This window comes from Urocitellus parryii, chromosome 6 (genome assembly GCF_045843805.1).
Source record: "Urocitellus parryii isolate mUroPar1 chromosome 6, mUroPar1.hap1, whole genome shotgun sequence".
In the NCBI taxonomy this organism is placed as follows: Eukaryota; Metazoa; Chordata; class Mammalia; order Rodentia; family Sciuridae; genus Urocitellus; species Urocitellus parryii.
This window is the reverse complement of record NC_135536.1, coordinates 138,494,642-138,512,323: the sequence shown is the minus strand read 5'-3', so window position 1 is coordinate 138,512,323 and position 17,682 is coordinate 138,494,642. Positions and strand designations below refer to the sequence as shown.

The 17,682-nt window shown below is 41.4% G+C and overlaps 1 protein-coding gene across 3 annotated transcripts in view; it reads right to left on the bottom strand.

The window, feature by feature from the left end:
• Window positions 1–17,417, bottom strand: part of Sv2b (synaptic vesicle glycoprotein 2B) — a 60,804-nt gene extending 43,387 nt beyond the window's left edge. For all 3 annotated transcript variants that reach the window (XM_077799836.1, XM_077799837.1, XM_077799838.1), the window contains exon 1: window positions 16,967–17,417. In XM_077799836.1, coding sequence (XP_077655962.1) covers window positions 16,967–17,417 — 451 coding nt within the window. The remainder of the gene's footprint in view (window positions 1–16,966) is intronic.
• Between the last annotated feature and the right edge of the window lie 265 nt (window positions 17,418–17,682).

Genomic DNA, 17,682 nt, shown 5'->3' with positions numbered 1-17,682 from the left:
GGATTCACAGGCTCACAAGTAGTAAATGTGATAAGGGAATCATGGGAATCCCCTAGGGAAGGCTCACTTGGATATCAGATCACGGAAGAACATCAGGATGTCTGTCTGCACATCCTATGAAATCAAATGCATTGGGAAATTTGGGCAAATTATTTATATGACATCTTGATGCTTGGAGACCTCCAATTGTGTAAACATTTTCTATGAGAGCTAAGTACTTCTTGGCACAAGAAAACGTTTGGCTTTACCTTGTTGTCCAGTAGAAAACAACCTGGAATCACCATGCTAGACTTTTCTAATTCCTTTATGTGTCCAACACATTCAACTGAATGAATTTCGGGGAGTAGGTTAACTTTCCCAGTCTATTGGAATTTTTTCCTAAATGTCACATAAAATATTCAGAAACAAATGTATAGAGGAGAAATGAAAGGACAAAGGAACTAGCATCTGGGAAGTCTCTGCCATGTGCTAGTTACTTTACTAGATGATATATACAGTAATTTCTGTTTGCCATTCCAACTTTATGAGGAATATTAATGTCTTCATTTAACAGATGAGGAAACTGAGGTTAGGAATTTTCCTTTCTGTCCACAGTTACTAGAATATTGACGTAAAGCTTCCAGTTTGGATGGAAGAATCCAAGTTGAGTGATTCGTCAATGCTGATTGTTCAGATCTTTGCATAGCTGGCCCGGGTTCAAGCCCAAGTTCAGAGAGCCTTTCCTAACCCTCCATCTTCAATAGCTTTTTCATCCAATGAAAGAAATCACAAAAACCAGGTAGAAGCTGTTACATATATTCCAAGTGAGTGATATTGACAACTTGGTCCAGGATAGTAGCAGTACAAGTGGTAAGATGTGGCTGGATAATGGACGCACGTTAAGGGTAACATCAAAAAGAAGAATGGTATTTAAAGTTGGGACTGAATGAGATCCCCAAAGGAGTGGGTGGCAACAGAGTAGAAATTCAAGGACCCAGCATCAAAATATTCCAGTGTTCAAAGGTCAGGGAAATGGGGGGAACTCAACGATGGCCAGCAACCAGTGAGACAGCAGGAAGCTAGGAGATAAGGGTAGCCTAGAAGTCCAGCAAAGAAAGTACATCATGAAGAAGGAAGTGGTCAATGGCTACAGTGGCTGTGAACAGGTCAGGAGAGCCGAGGACTAAGGTCTGACCACTGGATTGAGTAAGTGAGGGCTACAAGTTGTCTAGACAAGAGCATGTTTCTACATTGATAGGGACCAAATCCTCCTCAAAGTGGGTTCAAGTGCAGATGGGAACTAAGGAATTAGATTCAGTGAGTTCTGCTAAAAAGGGAATAGGAAAGGTATGTGTGGGGTCAGGATCGCATTGTGTGCAGGTGGGAATGGTTCCACGCAGAGAGAAAATCTGATGTCCCAGGGAGGTGAGAGAGAATGAGACCTAGTGTGCAAATGGACAGGATACCTCCGCCTGGGCCACAGGGACAGATGGAAGCACAGAGGCAATCAGGGAGGTAGGTGTGGAGGTAGGATGTGCTTTTCTGGTTGTTTCTATTGTTCTTAATGAAAGAGAAACTGAGGTCACCATCCTGAGTGAGAGGATGGGGATGGGATGCTGGAAAATGGAGAAGAGTAGATAATGCACAAAATAGTTATTGAGGAGAATGGGAGAGGGAATGGTCCAGGGAAGAGAAGGATGCTGGCTGGCAGCACAAAGGGCCCCCTTTGTGGATGACCTTAGTGAATGAATTTATTGAAGCCAGTCAGCACAGTGTGTTTCTCACCAGCCACCACGTAGAGGGTACAGGGACAGATTGATGAAAACTTAGATGCAATTAGGTTTGGAGAGTACAGCAAAGTCAGAAAGGCACAAGGAAATTGATGGCATACACAAAGAGTGGTTATGATAATGGGCCTTGAAATTAAGTTCAGTGAGGACAAGAGGGTAATTAGAGACAGTTTGATTAAAAGCTATAGGGCCAGGACTGGTGGCTCACACTTGTAATTCCAGATACTCAGGAGGCTGAGGAAGGAAGATCACAAGTTTGAGGACAGCCTGGACAACTTAGTGAGAACCTGTCTCAAATTTTTTTTTAATTGTTTTACACAGAGGGCTGGAGGTGTAGCTCAGTAGTAGAGCACTTGCCGAGCATGTACAAAGCCCTGGGTTCCATCTCAGCACTGCAAAGAAAAAAAAATGTCCATTGGAGAAGACTTGAAGGAATTTAGAGAACAAGATATTGGGAAATAGCTATTGAAATCACCAAGAATTATAACAGAAATACTGTTGGAATGTGACAGTGAATTTGGAACTAAAATTCTTAAGATAAGAGAGAGCATGAGTCAGGTGGCCGGCAGATGATCACTACAAGAATGCATAGGAAGTGATACACTTTGATGACAAAAGACTCAGATGTGGGGTTTTTAGTGAGGAGAGAGAAAATTGTCCAGAAAGGTCAATGAATATCAAGGAAGACAACAGTGCTAAGGTGTGGGGTGTGAGGTATGACAGAGAAAACAGCCCCCGTCTAAGACTTCACAGCTTAGCTATGTCCTCAGAGGAGAAAATGTTTCAGTTACAACAACAGGGTAAATGGTGAGGTAGGACAGACTAGGGACCCTGCCTCCATCAGCAGAGCTGACATAAGGTTAAGGATCTCCCTGTCACCTTGCCCCATTGCTTTTATCACAGGGGCTATAGTTTCCCAAAGTGGAAGATACTGTTTTTCGGAAAGATTGTCCAAACATCCCAAGGAGTATACACAAACCCCCAAGTTTGACCTATAATCTAGGAAGGAGAATCCCCTATCTCATATATTTTACTTGCATCTCATGCATTTAATGTAACATCTGGGGAATAAGCATTCGGTGCATGTGCAATAGGCATTATGGGCAAAGCACTGTAATCTGTCAATCACACCCCATTTAACACAATCCACTCTAACAAAAAGCCTGCCAAAGGCAAATAAAGGACTCAGAAGCACATATAATCCCAGACCCACTGTGAACCTGCAAGCAAATGTCTTTGTTCTGTCCCCATTGTGTTCTTATAGAGTATCTTTCTCCAATAAACTCTCTTAACTGTTCTCTTTGTCTTGGTGAATTCTCACCACCCACACAGAGCTGTCACCCAGGTCCCATGACCAACAGCATTGGGAGAAAAGCCTGACATAAAAGTTTGGGGATTGAAGGTTATAGAGTGTTCTACAGGAATAAGTCTGGGTGATAAGTGATGTCTTGGGAGACAAAGGCCTCTCAGGGTGACTGACATTTACAGGGACAAAATGAATAATGAAACTAATCTTGATTTCCATGGCAAGGCTGGTAGTGTAGTGAAGGAAAAAATGCTTGGGATCCTATCAAGAATGCATTGAGCTCTGGAATTCTCTTCAGTCCTGCCAGTGGAAGAGTAGAGGTCCAGGGGAATCAGCTTGTTTATGATCTGTTTCTCCATTGAAATGTCAGTTTCATGAGAAGAGGGATTTGTGTGTCTTGGTCATCAAGGAACAAGTGAACAAAGAGTTTACTCCTTAAACAATTATTGAATAAAGTGAATAAATTAAAAATATGCAACTATAGGGCTGGGGTTATGGCTCAGTGGCAGAGCGCTTGCCTAACACGTGTGAAGCACCAGGTTCAATCCTCAGCACCACATAACAAATAAAATAAAGGCATTCTGTCCATCTACAACTGTAAAAAAAAATTAAGAATAATATACAACTATAAATTCATTTGTATTGGATTCTTATGTTGTTCCAGAGATTCTGATGAATATTTCATGTGCATTATCTTATTTGATCTTCATAATATTTTAAGGAGGTAGATACTAATAATATCTTCATTTTATAGATTAAGAAATAGCTGGGTGGTGGCACAGGCCTGTAATCTGAGTGACTTGGGAGACTGAGGCAGGAGGATGACAGTCTGAGGCCAGCCTCAGCAATTTAGCAATATCCCAAGCAAATTAGTGAGACTCCTTCTCAAAATAAAAAATAAAAAAGGGCCTGGGAATGTGGCTCAGTAGTTAAATGCCCATGGTTTCAATATCTGGTGGGCTGGGAGGGGGGGGGAAAGAAAGAAAGAAAAGAAAGAAGGAAGGAAGGAAAGAAGGATGGAAGGAAAGAAAGAAGAGTTCAGCTTCAGAGACCTTAAGTGACTTGTCCAAGATGGTTAGTGATGTAGCCAAGCTGTGAAATCAAGTCCATCTCTGAAAACTTGTGTATGTGGTACATTCCATTACTCACATCCCCAGCAGCCTTTTTCTCTCTTCTTTCTTGGTAGGGGAACTTTTTTTTTTTAGGTATTAAAATATTTTTTAGAGACATTTCCACCATACACACTCAAACCTTGGGGATGAGTCGTAGTTCATTTACGATGGTCATCTTCAACTAATGTTTCTTTTTAAAATTAATTTATTTATATAAATGACAGCAGAATGCATTTTGATTCATTGTACACAATTGCAGCATGACTTTACATTTCTATGGTGTACACGATGTAGCATCTCACCATATGTGCAGCCATACATGTACCTAGGATAAAGATATCCATCTCATTCCACCATCTTTCCTGTCCCCATGCACCCTCCCTACCCTCCTTCCCCCTTGCCCAGTCAAAGTTCCTCCATTTTTCCCATGCTCTCCCTCCCTGTTATGAATCAGAATCCACTTATCCAAGAAAACATTCAGCCTTTGGTTTTTTGGGACTGGCTTATTTTGCTTAGCATGGTATTCTCTAACTCCATCCATTCACCTGCAAATGCCATAATTTTATGCTCTTTTAATGCTCAGTAACATTCCATTCTGTGTATATATAACACAGTTTCTTTATGCATCCATCTGTTGAAGGGCATCTAGGTTGCTTCGACAGCTTAGCTATCGTGAACTGAGCTGCTATGAACATTGATGTGGATGGGTCACTATAGTATGCTGAGTGATTAATCCAAGGAAGGCAATCGTCATCCTTTCATCACTGTGATGAAAATACCTGACAAGAACAACTTAGAAGAGAAAAAGATTGGCTTTGGTTCATCGTTTGGATTCAGTCCATAGTCAGCCAGCTGCATGGCTCTGGGCCTGAGATGAGGCAGAACCTTATGGCAGAAGGGCGTGGCAGAGGAGAGCTACTAAGCTCATGGCAGCCAGGAAGCAGAAAGAAAGAAGATGAACCCTTTCAGGGCATGCCACCAATGACCTACTTCCTCCAACCAGGTTCCACCTCCCAGGACTTCATTCAGCCATCAACCCATTAATGAGATCTGAGTGCTCATGATCTAATCACCTCCCAAAAAAACCCACCTCTAAACACATAAGACTTTGAGGGACATTCTAGATGCAAACCATAACATAGGGGAACCTTGTTTTTTATTCAGGTTTTAAAATGTATTCAGAGGAATCGCCTCCATACAGGCTCAAGGCTGGGAGATGAGTCGTGGGTAATTTAAGACGGTCATCTTCAACAAGTCTCAGGCCAGTGATTAATCCATGGAGGCAGTCATCCCTGTGAAGGCATCATCCAGAGGCTTCTGGGAAATATTTCCATGCCTCAAGAGGGGCATTATGGGGGAAGCACTTTCTCGCCATCATCTCTCTTCTTCCCTACTTAGAAAGCTGTTATGGAAGGATGTAAAGCTAAGGGCTAGGGTGGCAATCTTATGACTTAAAGAAAAAGGCAAAGAGAATCACAGTGATGCCAACCTGGGGGCCTGACATCAATGGGCCATTGAACCAACTCTGTAACCACACCTACTTGAACGTTCTTGTTCAGTCAATAATAAAGATCTTTAGGATCTCTAGTCATGGTTACCAACAGCCAAATGCAACTGAGGCATACAACCCTTTAGAAAAAAGAAATCATCCAGATAAAAGATCATCTGATTGATTTACATAGTCACTCCTTAATAGCGAAAGGCAAGATGACTTAGTAGAGAGGAAAGACCTCTGTGGCAACAGACAGGAGTCCCAGGTCCTGGCCTCTGAATAAGTGAACTTGACCAAGATACTTCATCTCTAGGACTCAGTTTCCCCATGAATTAGAAATGAAGAACATGCCAGATCTCGATCCCTTTCACATCTAATATCAGGTGGTTTCATAATATTGTAAACCCATGCTGTCTGCTTTATAATCTGTTGTCTCATCTTTCAAGGATAAGTTCCCTTTCTCAGACCCACTGAGCGATAAGGCATGGAGGCCAAAGAAAGAATGAGAGAGACTTCTTTGAGCTACTTTCTTCTGCACATCCCCAGAGAGATTAATGTGTGCTCTGAGTCAGCAAAAGCTCCAGCTGTGAAACACAACACCCTCACTCTGCACTTTTGAGCAGCCCAGGGCAGCCCACAGGGAGAGAAGCATGTTCACACTCAGTCTGTTCAGTGGACCCCATGGGGCACGCCAAAGGCTACTCTCCTTTCCCTCTTCCCCTGCTAACATCTGACTTTCAACCTTCCTTCTCTGGAAACTAAATCAGTACTTTGCAAAGTGAAAATCAGCTCACCTGGGCTAGTGCCGCTTAAGATTTATTTTAGAGAGAGAGATTTCACACCCACTGACCCACAAAGGACCATTTTGGCTGTGCAATCATGAGATTCACTGAGGACATGCATATTCACTGTCTGATGTGGTTGCTGGAGAAGGGGATTGGAGGAGTCATTTGTGCTTCTGCGTTTCTGATCTATACCTGGTGACAGATGGTGCCTTGGGACACCTTTCATGGCCTGACTCAGGATGATGGCAGTGTTTCTGTACAGGTCTCTGGACAGCCTATTCTGGGTAGAAAGTTTATGCCTTAGGGATCATTGCAGACCCTTGAAGTTCCCCTGGGAATTGTGATCTAGCTGTCTGGGACATCCTCTTGTCTAGAGAGATGAGCTGTTCAGCACTCTGCTAGAGACCCAGCCCTGATTCATACTTGTCACTTATGGGAGTGATGTATTTTGCATGAAAGGTTGCTGAAGGTTATATATGTCATGGGCACCTGCAAAAATCTTCCATGGATGGTACAGCAAGGTACAGGGGAAGCAAGAGTACAAAGTCAAATATAACAGTTTCAAATCCCAGCTCTGGCACTGACTAGTTTTGACAAGTTATTTTAACCTCTTAGTGCCTACATTTCCTCATCTGTAAAATGGTGAAAATAATGTTTACCTTGCAGGTTGTAATAAGAAATAGAAATGCCCTATATAAAATACCTAGTACAGAATGCATGCAAGGAAAGAGCTTATCAAATTATAACTCTTGGTGGTGGTGGTATAATTATTATAATTTTCTTTTAAAGTAGAAGAAAGGTAATAGAGGTTGAACCAGGCATTTGGAAATTACTGACTCTTTACCACCAGTTCCTTTTGCTTTCTAGGAAGAACTCTGTACATAATAAAATAAATCTTCCAACCTCATTAGTATAAAGTAACCCATAGTGAAGATGAATAGCAATGAGTGGATCACAGGTCCAGAAAACTTTGTTAGGAACTGGAGTCCACCATGCATTGCTTAAGATCTCAAAGCAGCACTTCCCTTACTGTGGGAACTGGGATTAGCATTCTGCCCATCTCACAGGGTCATTCAAAGATCAAATGAGAGTGTCCAGGGAAACTTGAAAAATCTATCAAGCACCGTACAAGGTTTTCAGGTGCAACTCCATTTCACTATGCTGGACAAGACTTATGTACACACAAAAACCATCACTGCAAACACAAAAAGGAAGCCCAGTGGGGTAAGTGCCTACACCTTATACAGCACAAAAAGAAAAAGTCCTGGCATCTGTGCAGTTCCCGCTGACACAGAGTTTCTGTGTAAAACTACCTGGCTCTCTATCCTGGCTGCACAATAAAATCACTATATGCCTATAACTCACCTACAGAGACTCTGACTTAATTTTTCCAGAGCCAGATCTGTAATTTTAACAGCTTCTCAGATGACTGTAATGGAAAGTCAGGGCTGAGAATACTCTTCTAGAGCAGCAGTTCACAAATGAAAGTGATCTTGCCCCCCAGGGGACATTGGCAATGTCTAACATTTTTGGTTGTCACAACTGGGAGCAGGTTGCTATGGGCATCTATCTGGTGCGTAGAAACCAGGGATGCTGCTAAGTAGCTTACAATGCACAAGACAACCCCATCCAAGAACAAAGAATTAACCATCCCAAAGCATCAGAAGACTGATTTAAAAAATAATTTTTAAAAAAACAGTAGCTAATTGTAATACACAGAAATGACTCAGCAATATTTCTGTTCCCATCTGTTCTCCCCACCTCAAGAGGTGGACTGTACTTCTCCTGTCCATGAAATCAAACAATCTTTATAACTGTACAAAGGAAATAATGCTTCTCAGCCTCTGAGGTGAGGTCACAAAAGGCAATGTGGCTTTGGTTTGCCTTTTTCTCTTGGGGTAGGCACCTTGGAAGCCCTGAGCTGACAAGTGGAAAACCCAGCTACAATGGGCTACCATCTTGGAAAGATCACACATAGAGAAGCCCACAAGGAGCGCCAGTGTCTGTCTTCCTAGGGAGGGCCCAGAGTGTGAGTGAGCCTTACTAAGGAGTCCAGCATCCCGCTTCCAGGTGCCCAAGGTGACGGGCAACTAGAGCAGAGGCCTTGTGTCACCCAGACTGCAGACTTATGAGCAAAGTGAATGGTGTGGAGGTTTTGGTTCTCCAGGGAGTCTGTTTGTTTAATATGCAACAATAGGTAATCAAAACAAAATCTGTTATGATTCTATAGAAGATCCACGTCTGAACCCCCTTGGTTAGGCCACCAAAATTAAATGCTTGCATAAACTCACTTAGAGAGTGAGATACTTACATATTTCCAGCCCCCACACAACCCTGCAACCTCTATCTCCATTCTCAGTAAATACAGTTTACTTAAGGTTCTTCCATCCATGCCTGCTGTGTTTTCCATGGTCTGAAGGTCATGTTTTAAAGCATATGGTTTACTCTTAGTGAATGGAAACAAATATAAACATAATAAAGGGAATCAATCTAAATAAATAATATCTTATTCCATAAATAGAAAATCGATAATTACCAAACATCTTTTACTTACAAGGTCTTCCAGGAGTATGCATCAAACTGCGAAGAATATAATTTACAAACTCCTTAAAGTCTTTGAAGTCCCATCCCTAGTACATCCTTGCCCTACATAAAGTTAATACAAGGGAGAAACTAAAGCATCGGATTGGATTGCAGTTGGATCAAAAGAGCAGGATGAGTATTGACTGAGAAACAACCATGTGCAGACCCTAGGCTGGACAGTTAGTCTGGGTGACTTCATTGACTCTCCCAAAATCCTGAGAACTAAGAACCATCCTAGCATCCTCCACTGTCATTGCACCCTGTTCTTCTCTCCCCACATCCTCCCTCTTTAGACACTTCCCTTTACTCCCAGCAAAACTAAAATACACACACTTTAAGCTTCAAATATTTTTATTCACTCTTGGTCAAAATTTAAGTAACAACTGAGAAATTATAAATTTGAACAAGAAATTAATCACTGGAAATTGTCAACACAAGCACTTTTGAGACTGAGGCAGGGGTTCTATCTTATAACGTGGGAGAAAGTCAAAAAGCACAAAAGCAAAATTGCTCTAGACAAAAGGGAAAAGCATCCCACTCTAAACCAAATCCATACTTAATCTACATCTATATCAGCAAAGTGGGTTGCTGATAAGATCTCCTATTGAGCTTTTTTTTTTTTTCATTTCATGATAGCTCTTAATCATGAAGCTACCATGCTTGTCTTTTGATTGTTGGTTAGCTGGTAGGTTGTTTAGAATTTGTTTTTATTCATTTTATGTTAGTTGTAGAAAAATGAATTTACTCAGCAACCTTGTCTGAACATGAGTTCTCCAATTTTGTAAGAAACACAACTTACATAAATCTAAAAATATAAATTTCTTGGGGTGGGTACTGGAGGTATGAGGATTAAAATCAGCCTCATGCATGCTGGGCAAGTGTAGTACCACTGAGCCACATCCCCAGCCCTAATCCTTATACTGCAAACTGAACCCAGGGGTCCTCTACTCCTAAGCTACACCCCCAGCACTTTATTTTTTTAATTTTGAGACAGAATGTCCCTAGATTACAGAGTCTGGCCTTGAATTTACAATCTTGCTGCCTCAGCCTTCTGAGTAGCTGGGATTACAGGTGTGTGTCACCATGCATGGCTTAAAAACATAAATTTCTCTAAGAGAAATTTGCATAAATTGTACAAGAAAATAATGGTACTTAAATTCAAACTAAGTTTTAAGCCCTATATTAAAACCTCAGTTTTCAAAACATTCAGTTTGCTTCTCAGATAACCTTCTATCAGGTCTCCCATCTCTAGTCTCTGTTCCCAGTGATCCATTCTTCATTGACATAGGGACATTACAGACATTACAGACATTACAGACATTACAGAACTGATGAAATACTGTAGGTCCCCAGACCCACTGGCCTAGGATGAAATGACCAAACCAAACTTCCATCAATCATCTGACCTCCATAAGCCCGTATTCAACCTCACAGAACACAGTGAAATTTGGGGTGTCCTGAAATGAGAGTCAGTTCAGAACCAATATCCAGTAGTTCCCAAAAGTTCCCTTTATTTCCTTTCCCCAATGCATAGCTACCCTGGTAAAAGTTTGCAGGTCCCTTTGGAGAGCTTGGGAGAAAGATTAGCAGTATTAATCTGTGGTAGTGTACTGGGGCTCTTTAACAAGCAAACCCAGCATCCCCTTCATTCAAGGAGTTCTGGGTCTATAAACTGGCTCCAATCTGCGGAATGGTTTTAGATTTTTGTTCACTTAGCCTAGAATGTGTTTGCTTACACAGATCAAGTAAGAATTGAGTAGGTGTTAGCTTTTTGTCATTGTGACCAAGATATCTGACAAGAACAGCTGAGAGAAGGAAAAGTTATTTGGGGCTCATGGTTTCAGAGGTCTCAGTCCTTAGGCTGCCAATTCTATTGCTCTGGGCCCACGGTAAGGCAAAACACCACGGCAGAAGTACACGGTGGAGAAAAGCTGACAAGAGGCAGAGAGAGAGAGAAGGGGAAGGAGGAAGGGACCAGGGACTGATATAGTCTAAGGCCACAGCCTCGGTGACCTTCTTCCTTCAGAAATGCCAACCTGTCTACATTCAAATTATTAACCCATCAACTACATTCATCTACCAATGAGGTTACAGCTCTCATAATTTAATTTTTTCAATACTGAATTGTTCCTTTGGGGTTTATATTTTGCCCCTAATCAGGGAAGCTTTCTCTCTGCTTCCTGGGGCCATGTTCTGATCTGCTTTCCTCCACCAAGCCCTTCCACTGTAATGTTCTGCCTCACTCAGGCCTAGAGCCAAGGAGTCGCTGTTTATGGACTAAGACCTCTGAAACTGTGAGACCCAAATGAATTTCCTTTTCTCTATGGTGTTCCTGTCAGGTCTTTTGGTCACAGCAATGCATCATATACATGGCCAACCAGATCACTGCCTCTTATAAGTGTTTGATTAGGAGTATTCAATGACAATATTTTACATAATCTCTACTGCACATCCCACCAGAGATTATCAGTGTTCTCATTACCACTAGAAATAGAATCAACAGTATTTCCAATCTATTCAAATTACCATGCCTGTAATCTCAACTATTCAGGAAGCTAAGGCAGGAGGATTGCAAGTTTGAGGCCTGCTGGGGCAACTTACTGAGACTTGATCTCAAAATAAATTTTTAAAAAATAGATAAATAGGCCTTTTCATTCGACCTCAGTGGTAGAATGCTTGCCTAGCATGTACAAGACCCTGGGTTGGATCCCCAACCGTGGAAAAAAAAAAAGAGAAAAAAATCTAATAAGATTAAAGAAAAAATTCCAGAAACCCCAGAACCAATTCAGAAACCTGAACCTTAAGATTCTGTTCCTCTGGAATCACTCCCAGGACCAACATCACTGGGGGGAGAGTGGACATCACAGTTCCTGCCACGTCACTCCCTTCCACGAAGACATTCAGTGTCTCCCTATTGCCTGTGGCACCAAGTCCACACTCCTTCAGGTGGCAATCAGTAAGGCAGCCCTGAGCTTTCATTCTATTCTAAAGCATCCTATGATCTATAAATAAAAATTACAGATATAAACACATAAAGGAATATATGAAAATTCCCAGTTGTCGGTCTCCTTATCATGAGTAGCTGTTTATTAGGTGCATATTTCATGTCAGGGTTTGTGACATAGAATGGCCCCTTCTTTCAGGAACTGACTCACTGAATTCAGGACTAAGGACAAAGTAGCTCATCCATCAAATGCTCTCCCCAGAGGCTCAGCTAGCATTTGCATATAAAACAATTAAAAGATCATTTTCATGACAGCAGAATAATATATCCATCTCTGAGATGTTATGAAAATTCAACTCATAATTTATGCTAATGGATTCACCCTATCTGACATTGCTCTCTGTCCTCCTTATAGCTGGCACAGACCCCAAGCCCCAGGGGGTCCCCTATTAGGCTCTAAATTACTGTCTGAACCATAAGACTCCCTGAGTCTTGGAAAGCCACTACAGATGGTAAGAAAAACTAACAGCCAACAAAATACACCTCAAGGGACTAAACCCTTCCAAGAAATCAAAATTTTTCAAGCAAACACAGAACACATGCCTAACAGTGGGGCTCTCTTTTGATCAGCATAAAGGTGGAAAATATCCCATAGTTAAGAAGTACTTTTGCAATTCTGAAAAAAACTTTGGTGTCAATTTATCAAATGTAATCAGAGAAAGATGCTGTTGGTTTGTCTTAAATGTCACTTATACTAAATGTTGTCCTAGCTGAAAAAAACGGTTTGTCAATAATTCAGGGTCATTCGAAAGAACCAGATGGTTTGTCAGGCAGGCATCACTGACTTCCTACCTTCTCGACATTTCTTTAGGTGATTGGACTTGGGGTTTTTGTTTGTTTGTTCGTTTGGGGAGGGTTTTTTTTAGCAAATATCCAGAAAATGCACCTGAGGGGAAATCAAAAGACACATGGATTCATTCATCAGCCACCTGAAATCATGGAGCTTCAGATAATCCCAAGGTCACACACAACAGTAGAGATGATGCAAAAACAAGTCATGTAACTCTAGGCACTCCCCAGGCTCTATCTCTTATATTGTTTTTGTTTCTTTCCTATCTTAATCAAAATGATAGGAGTGGATATTACATTGCACAATTGTCTTGAGCCATGCTGTATTTTCTGTTTCTTGTAAGAGCTCTATTTCTGCCAGCAGACTAAAACTCCCTGAATGCCAGGACTTGGTCTGCCTCGTATTGCTACAGACTGGAGGCATACCAGAAGCATAGTAATGCTCAAGAATTTTTTTAAATAATGAAGGAAAGGTTTGATTAAAAAACGAATGTATTCTCCTTGTCTTGAAGGGGACCAACCACTAGATGCTAAGCAGGGCTGAGTCTCTGATGCTACCAATATGTTCATGGACCTTTATCCTCCCCAGGTGAGACAGTTCTAGGTGAGGAACTCAATAAAACACAATGCTGGAGAGAAACAAACTTTCATCTCTCCAAAAAGCTCATAGAAGTGGCCCAGATATCTTTTTTACCTGGCCCAGGGGCATTTCTTTTATTTTCTGAACTGATTCATTCCTTTCCAGGAAGAAAACAAAATATCCTGTGATTTGAGACCTGAATCTGGGAGCAGGGAGTTCTCTTACAGTATTCCTGAGTCTTTGACTAGGAATCAAGCCTAGAGGCATTATTTCAGAGGGTCCCCCACCCCCAGCAAAGAGAAAGGAAAGGGAAAGAGAAAAAGCACTGGATTAGCACCGGAGCAGGAAAGGTATTTTCATCAGCTAAGGTCAAATAGCTTGACCTCAAAATCTATACTACATGATTTGGCTGAGAAAAAATGCACAACATCATCTGAGAAAATCTGGTCCTGAACTTGGGTGGCTCATCATTTTAAGCAATCAGGTTAGTAATAATAACTTCAATCAACAATAACAATAACTAAGGTATCTTGAGTACCTCTTATATGCAGGCAGTATTTTAGCCAAGTTTATTAAACTCCATCGATTCTCATAATAACCCTGTGAAACAGACATCCTCATCATCCCCATTTTACAGATGAGGAAACCAGGGCACAGAGAAACTACATAATTTTTCTAAAGTCACTCTACTAAGAATTGACAGAGCAAGAATTCAAACCCAAGCAACTGGTCCAGCATCCACATTGACCCATTATTTGCCTGCAGCTATAATTCACTGCAAATGCTAGAAGGGAGAGCATTATAACACAAAGGAAACTGACAGCTGTTTAGAAGGCATTAAGTTCTGATTGCTTTACCTGTGTTATCTCACTTATTCTTCATTCCAAATGTATTATGACCCTTCCTTATTCCATAGATGGGAAAACTGAGAACCAGAGAAATTATGATGTGCCCGGGGTCACTGGCTGATCAATGGCATAGCCAGTTACCAAACCCTGGAGGTCAGAGTCCAGTACCCAAATCATTATGCACTGCACCACGCTCTCTTTCTTGCAAGCAATCTGCAGTACCCCAGCAATCTGTGTGTGCTTGATGACATGGAGAGGAGCCTGGGCATGGCATGGTCTTTTTCCCACAGAGCATGTGTGAGAGCAAGGCAGTAAGGTGTATCAGAATGAGCACAGACTGCAGTCATCCAGAGCTGGGGTCAAACTCCTGCTTGGCATTTACTGTCTGTGCAGTCTTAAATAAGACTCTTTACATCTATTTCTTCACGTCTAATCCTCAAGGTGACTCTAAGTGTTATGTGTGATGGCATGTGGAAATTCTGGTCTCAGAGGCCCTCAAATCATCTACCTCCCTGGATCCACTTACACATCTTTTGAATACAAAGAATTCAACAAGTGCACCGAAAGTCCATCCCTACTCAGGAGGACTGTCTTCCCTCCTTGGGCCAAGTCATAGCATCTTCTTAGCAAACACTATGGGCATAATTGCCCGTACATGGGCTCTCCAGTTCAGGACTACATTTCTTCCACCACTAGCATTTGCCCTGGGAGCCAGCAGGAGCTGCAAACATACTATAGCCCTGTTACTGAGGTTTCCAGGCACCATGGTGCCAGAGAATCTGACAGGGCATGAAATCATTATTGGATCATTGCCAACTTGGAGTTATAGGGACCTAGGTTTCAGGTGGCAATAATGTAAAAGAAATTAATGTCTTGGAAATGCTTACATCACTTGACAATGGTTTGGTTTGGGTTTGGATTTTTGTTTGCTCTTAAAAAAAACTGTTGTAGGGCTGGGGTTGTGACTTGCTTTACACATAATGGGGACTGGGTTCGAGCTTCAGTACCACAAAAATAAATAAAGGTATTGTGTCTTACAACTAAAAATAAATAAATAAATAAAACTGTTGTAGGCATTCATCCTTAATAACCTGCAACATTAAAGGCAGCTATCAGAATCTATTTATCTATCATATCATTTTTAAAACTTTTCAAATTTTGCTAGTGTTTAAAATCCCTGGTCGATACCCTTGCTTCTCAAGTCATTGCTTCTGTGTACATGTATTCAATCTCTTTTGGTTCCTTGAAGGTCACGTCTGACACAGTTCTAACTATTTTAAATTGCCTTTTTGTTAAACATGAATGTAAAAAATAATTTTAAAGCCTCCAGGATAATTCTTTATGAGAACTTTTACTTATTTTATGCCCAATCTTATTTATAGTGGCTCTAAATTAGCGACTAGCATACTACAACCCACAGACTAAATCTGGCCCACTGCCTGTATTTGTAAATAAAGTTTTATTGGAACACAGTCACATCGACTTGTTTACATTTTGCCTATTGATGCTTTTGTGCTATAGTGGCAGAGCTGAGTAGTTGTGACAGAGGCCATCTGGGCCTGCAAAATCTAAAATATTTACTATTCAGGTCTTTGAAGCAATGTTTGCCAACTCTTTCTCTAAAGCAAATAGTAAGGTTCAGAATCACACAAGGTATTTTATAGCACTTATCCTTACAGTAATTAAATAATTCTCTGTTTGTGAGTGCCTGCTTGTCCTGTTATAAGTAAGTTCCTTTGAGAGACAATGGCTATTTTCTTCCCAGGGCCTAAGCACAGAAACTAGCACAATATAGATGAAAAACTAATATCTATTAGTTGAGTGAATGAGTTACATTGTTAGATAGGTTTGAGCTCTTGAGGGTCATACTTATTCTTGGTTCTGAAAAAAACCCAAGCCATAGAAACTTCTCAATATCAGCATATTTTCTGAACTCTAAATCTCATGGACTCTAAATGTAGAACGTAGATATGTTTTTTCAGGACATTTGGTGACAAGACAAACCCTTGTCATTATTGATGAATCTCTTCTATACCACACCATTTGTGCCCACCCTGTCTTTAACCTCACAAAATTTTCTCTGAAGTTTGGCACTGCTGGTGCTAGCCTCATAATTAACTTGCAAAGCTGGTCCTCCATCTTTGGAATCCATCTGTGCTTCACAGCACGATGCCCAACAGCCTTCAGGGGCTCTGCTGGTGTGCTCAGGCCCGTCACTCATCCCCAAGGCACATGGGCATTCAGCCACTAATACTCAGATACAAGAGAAACCAGGAGCAGATGCTTCTGGATTCTGGAAAGACACAGAAAGAAGGACTGAATGGAAGAGATTTCTGGCCTTCCACTTCCAAAATGTATTGTAATTTGGACATGGAATATGGTTAATATGAAGAGATAAATCTGACTCTCAGGGAGGCAACAAGACTTGAAAAACAAATTAAGAGCTCAGAAGTCTAACAGACCTGAATAGGAAACCAAGCCCTGGTACTTACTTGTTGTGTAAAGTTGAGCCAATGAATTGATTTCTCTGAGATAAAAATATTTTAATTGCAAAATGAGTATAAAATGACAACTTTGCAGGGACACTCTGGTATATTTTAAGGTGTCTACCTGTGACAGGCATTACATGTATTTTACTTTTTGCCTCTTCACATTTTTGAATGCACAAGAAGAATGATCTTTAGAAATTTCTACTTACCAAGCATTCCTTTCTTGGAACTGGATAGACACATGTCCTTCTCTGCACTGGGCAGGGCAAAACTCACCACAAACACCTCCACTCCATCAGCCATCAGGGCCAAACCCAAGACGAAAAAGAGGGTCCACTGGAAGCGCCCATGACCACACTCATCAATGATGGTCTCATACTGGTGGGCCAGCTGCTCCTCATCTTCCATTCTCTCAGCCATAAGATCTGCCTGGCCCTGGAGGCCATCTTCCCTGGAGGGCGCCATCTTGTTCTGCTTGGCCTTGATATCATCTGGATGGGGGATGCCCTGGTACTCGCCCTCATAGATCTCATCCTCCTCATCATGGCCCTCTGTAACATCACTCTGTGCATCTTCATCCGGGTTGGATTCATTGCCCCGGTAATAGCCATCACTGGGGGCATATCCCTCATAATTGTCCTGATACTTGTAGTTATCCATCTCTTCACTCTGGGGCTGACTAGTTATCTCTCAGCTATATTTCTTGGTCTGTGGTAGAGGTTTGGGCTGTTCCAAAAACCATCATCCGTGTGTAGGATTTAAATGTAGAATATGTTCATGTGTCTTCTTGAGTGAAAGTCACACCTGTTTTCTTCCTCTTTGCTTCTCAAGACAACCAGATTTGTGCAAAGATTACCTAAGTGTTATTTTGCGTTCAGTCAGTGTCTGTTTGGAGGTCTTCAGAAAGTTGCAAGCTCTGGCCTGG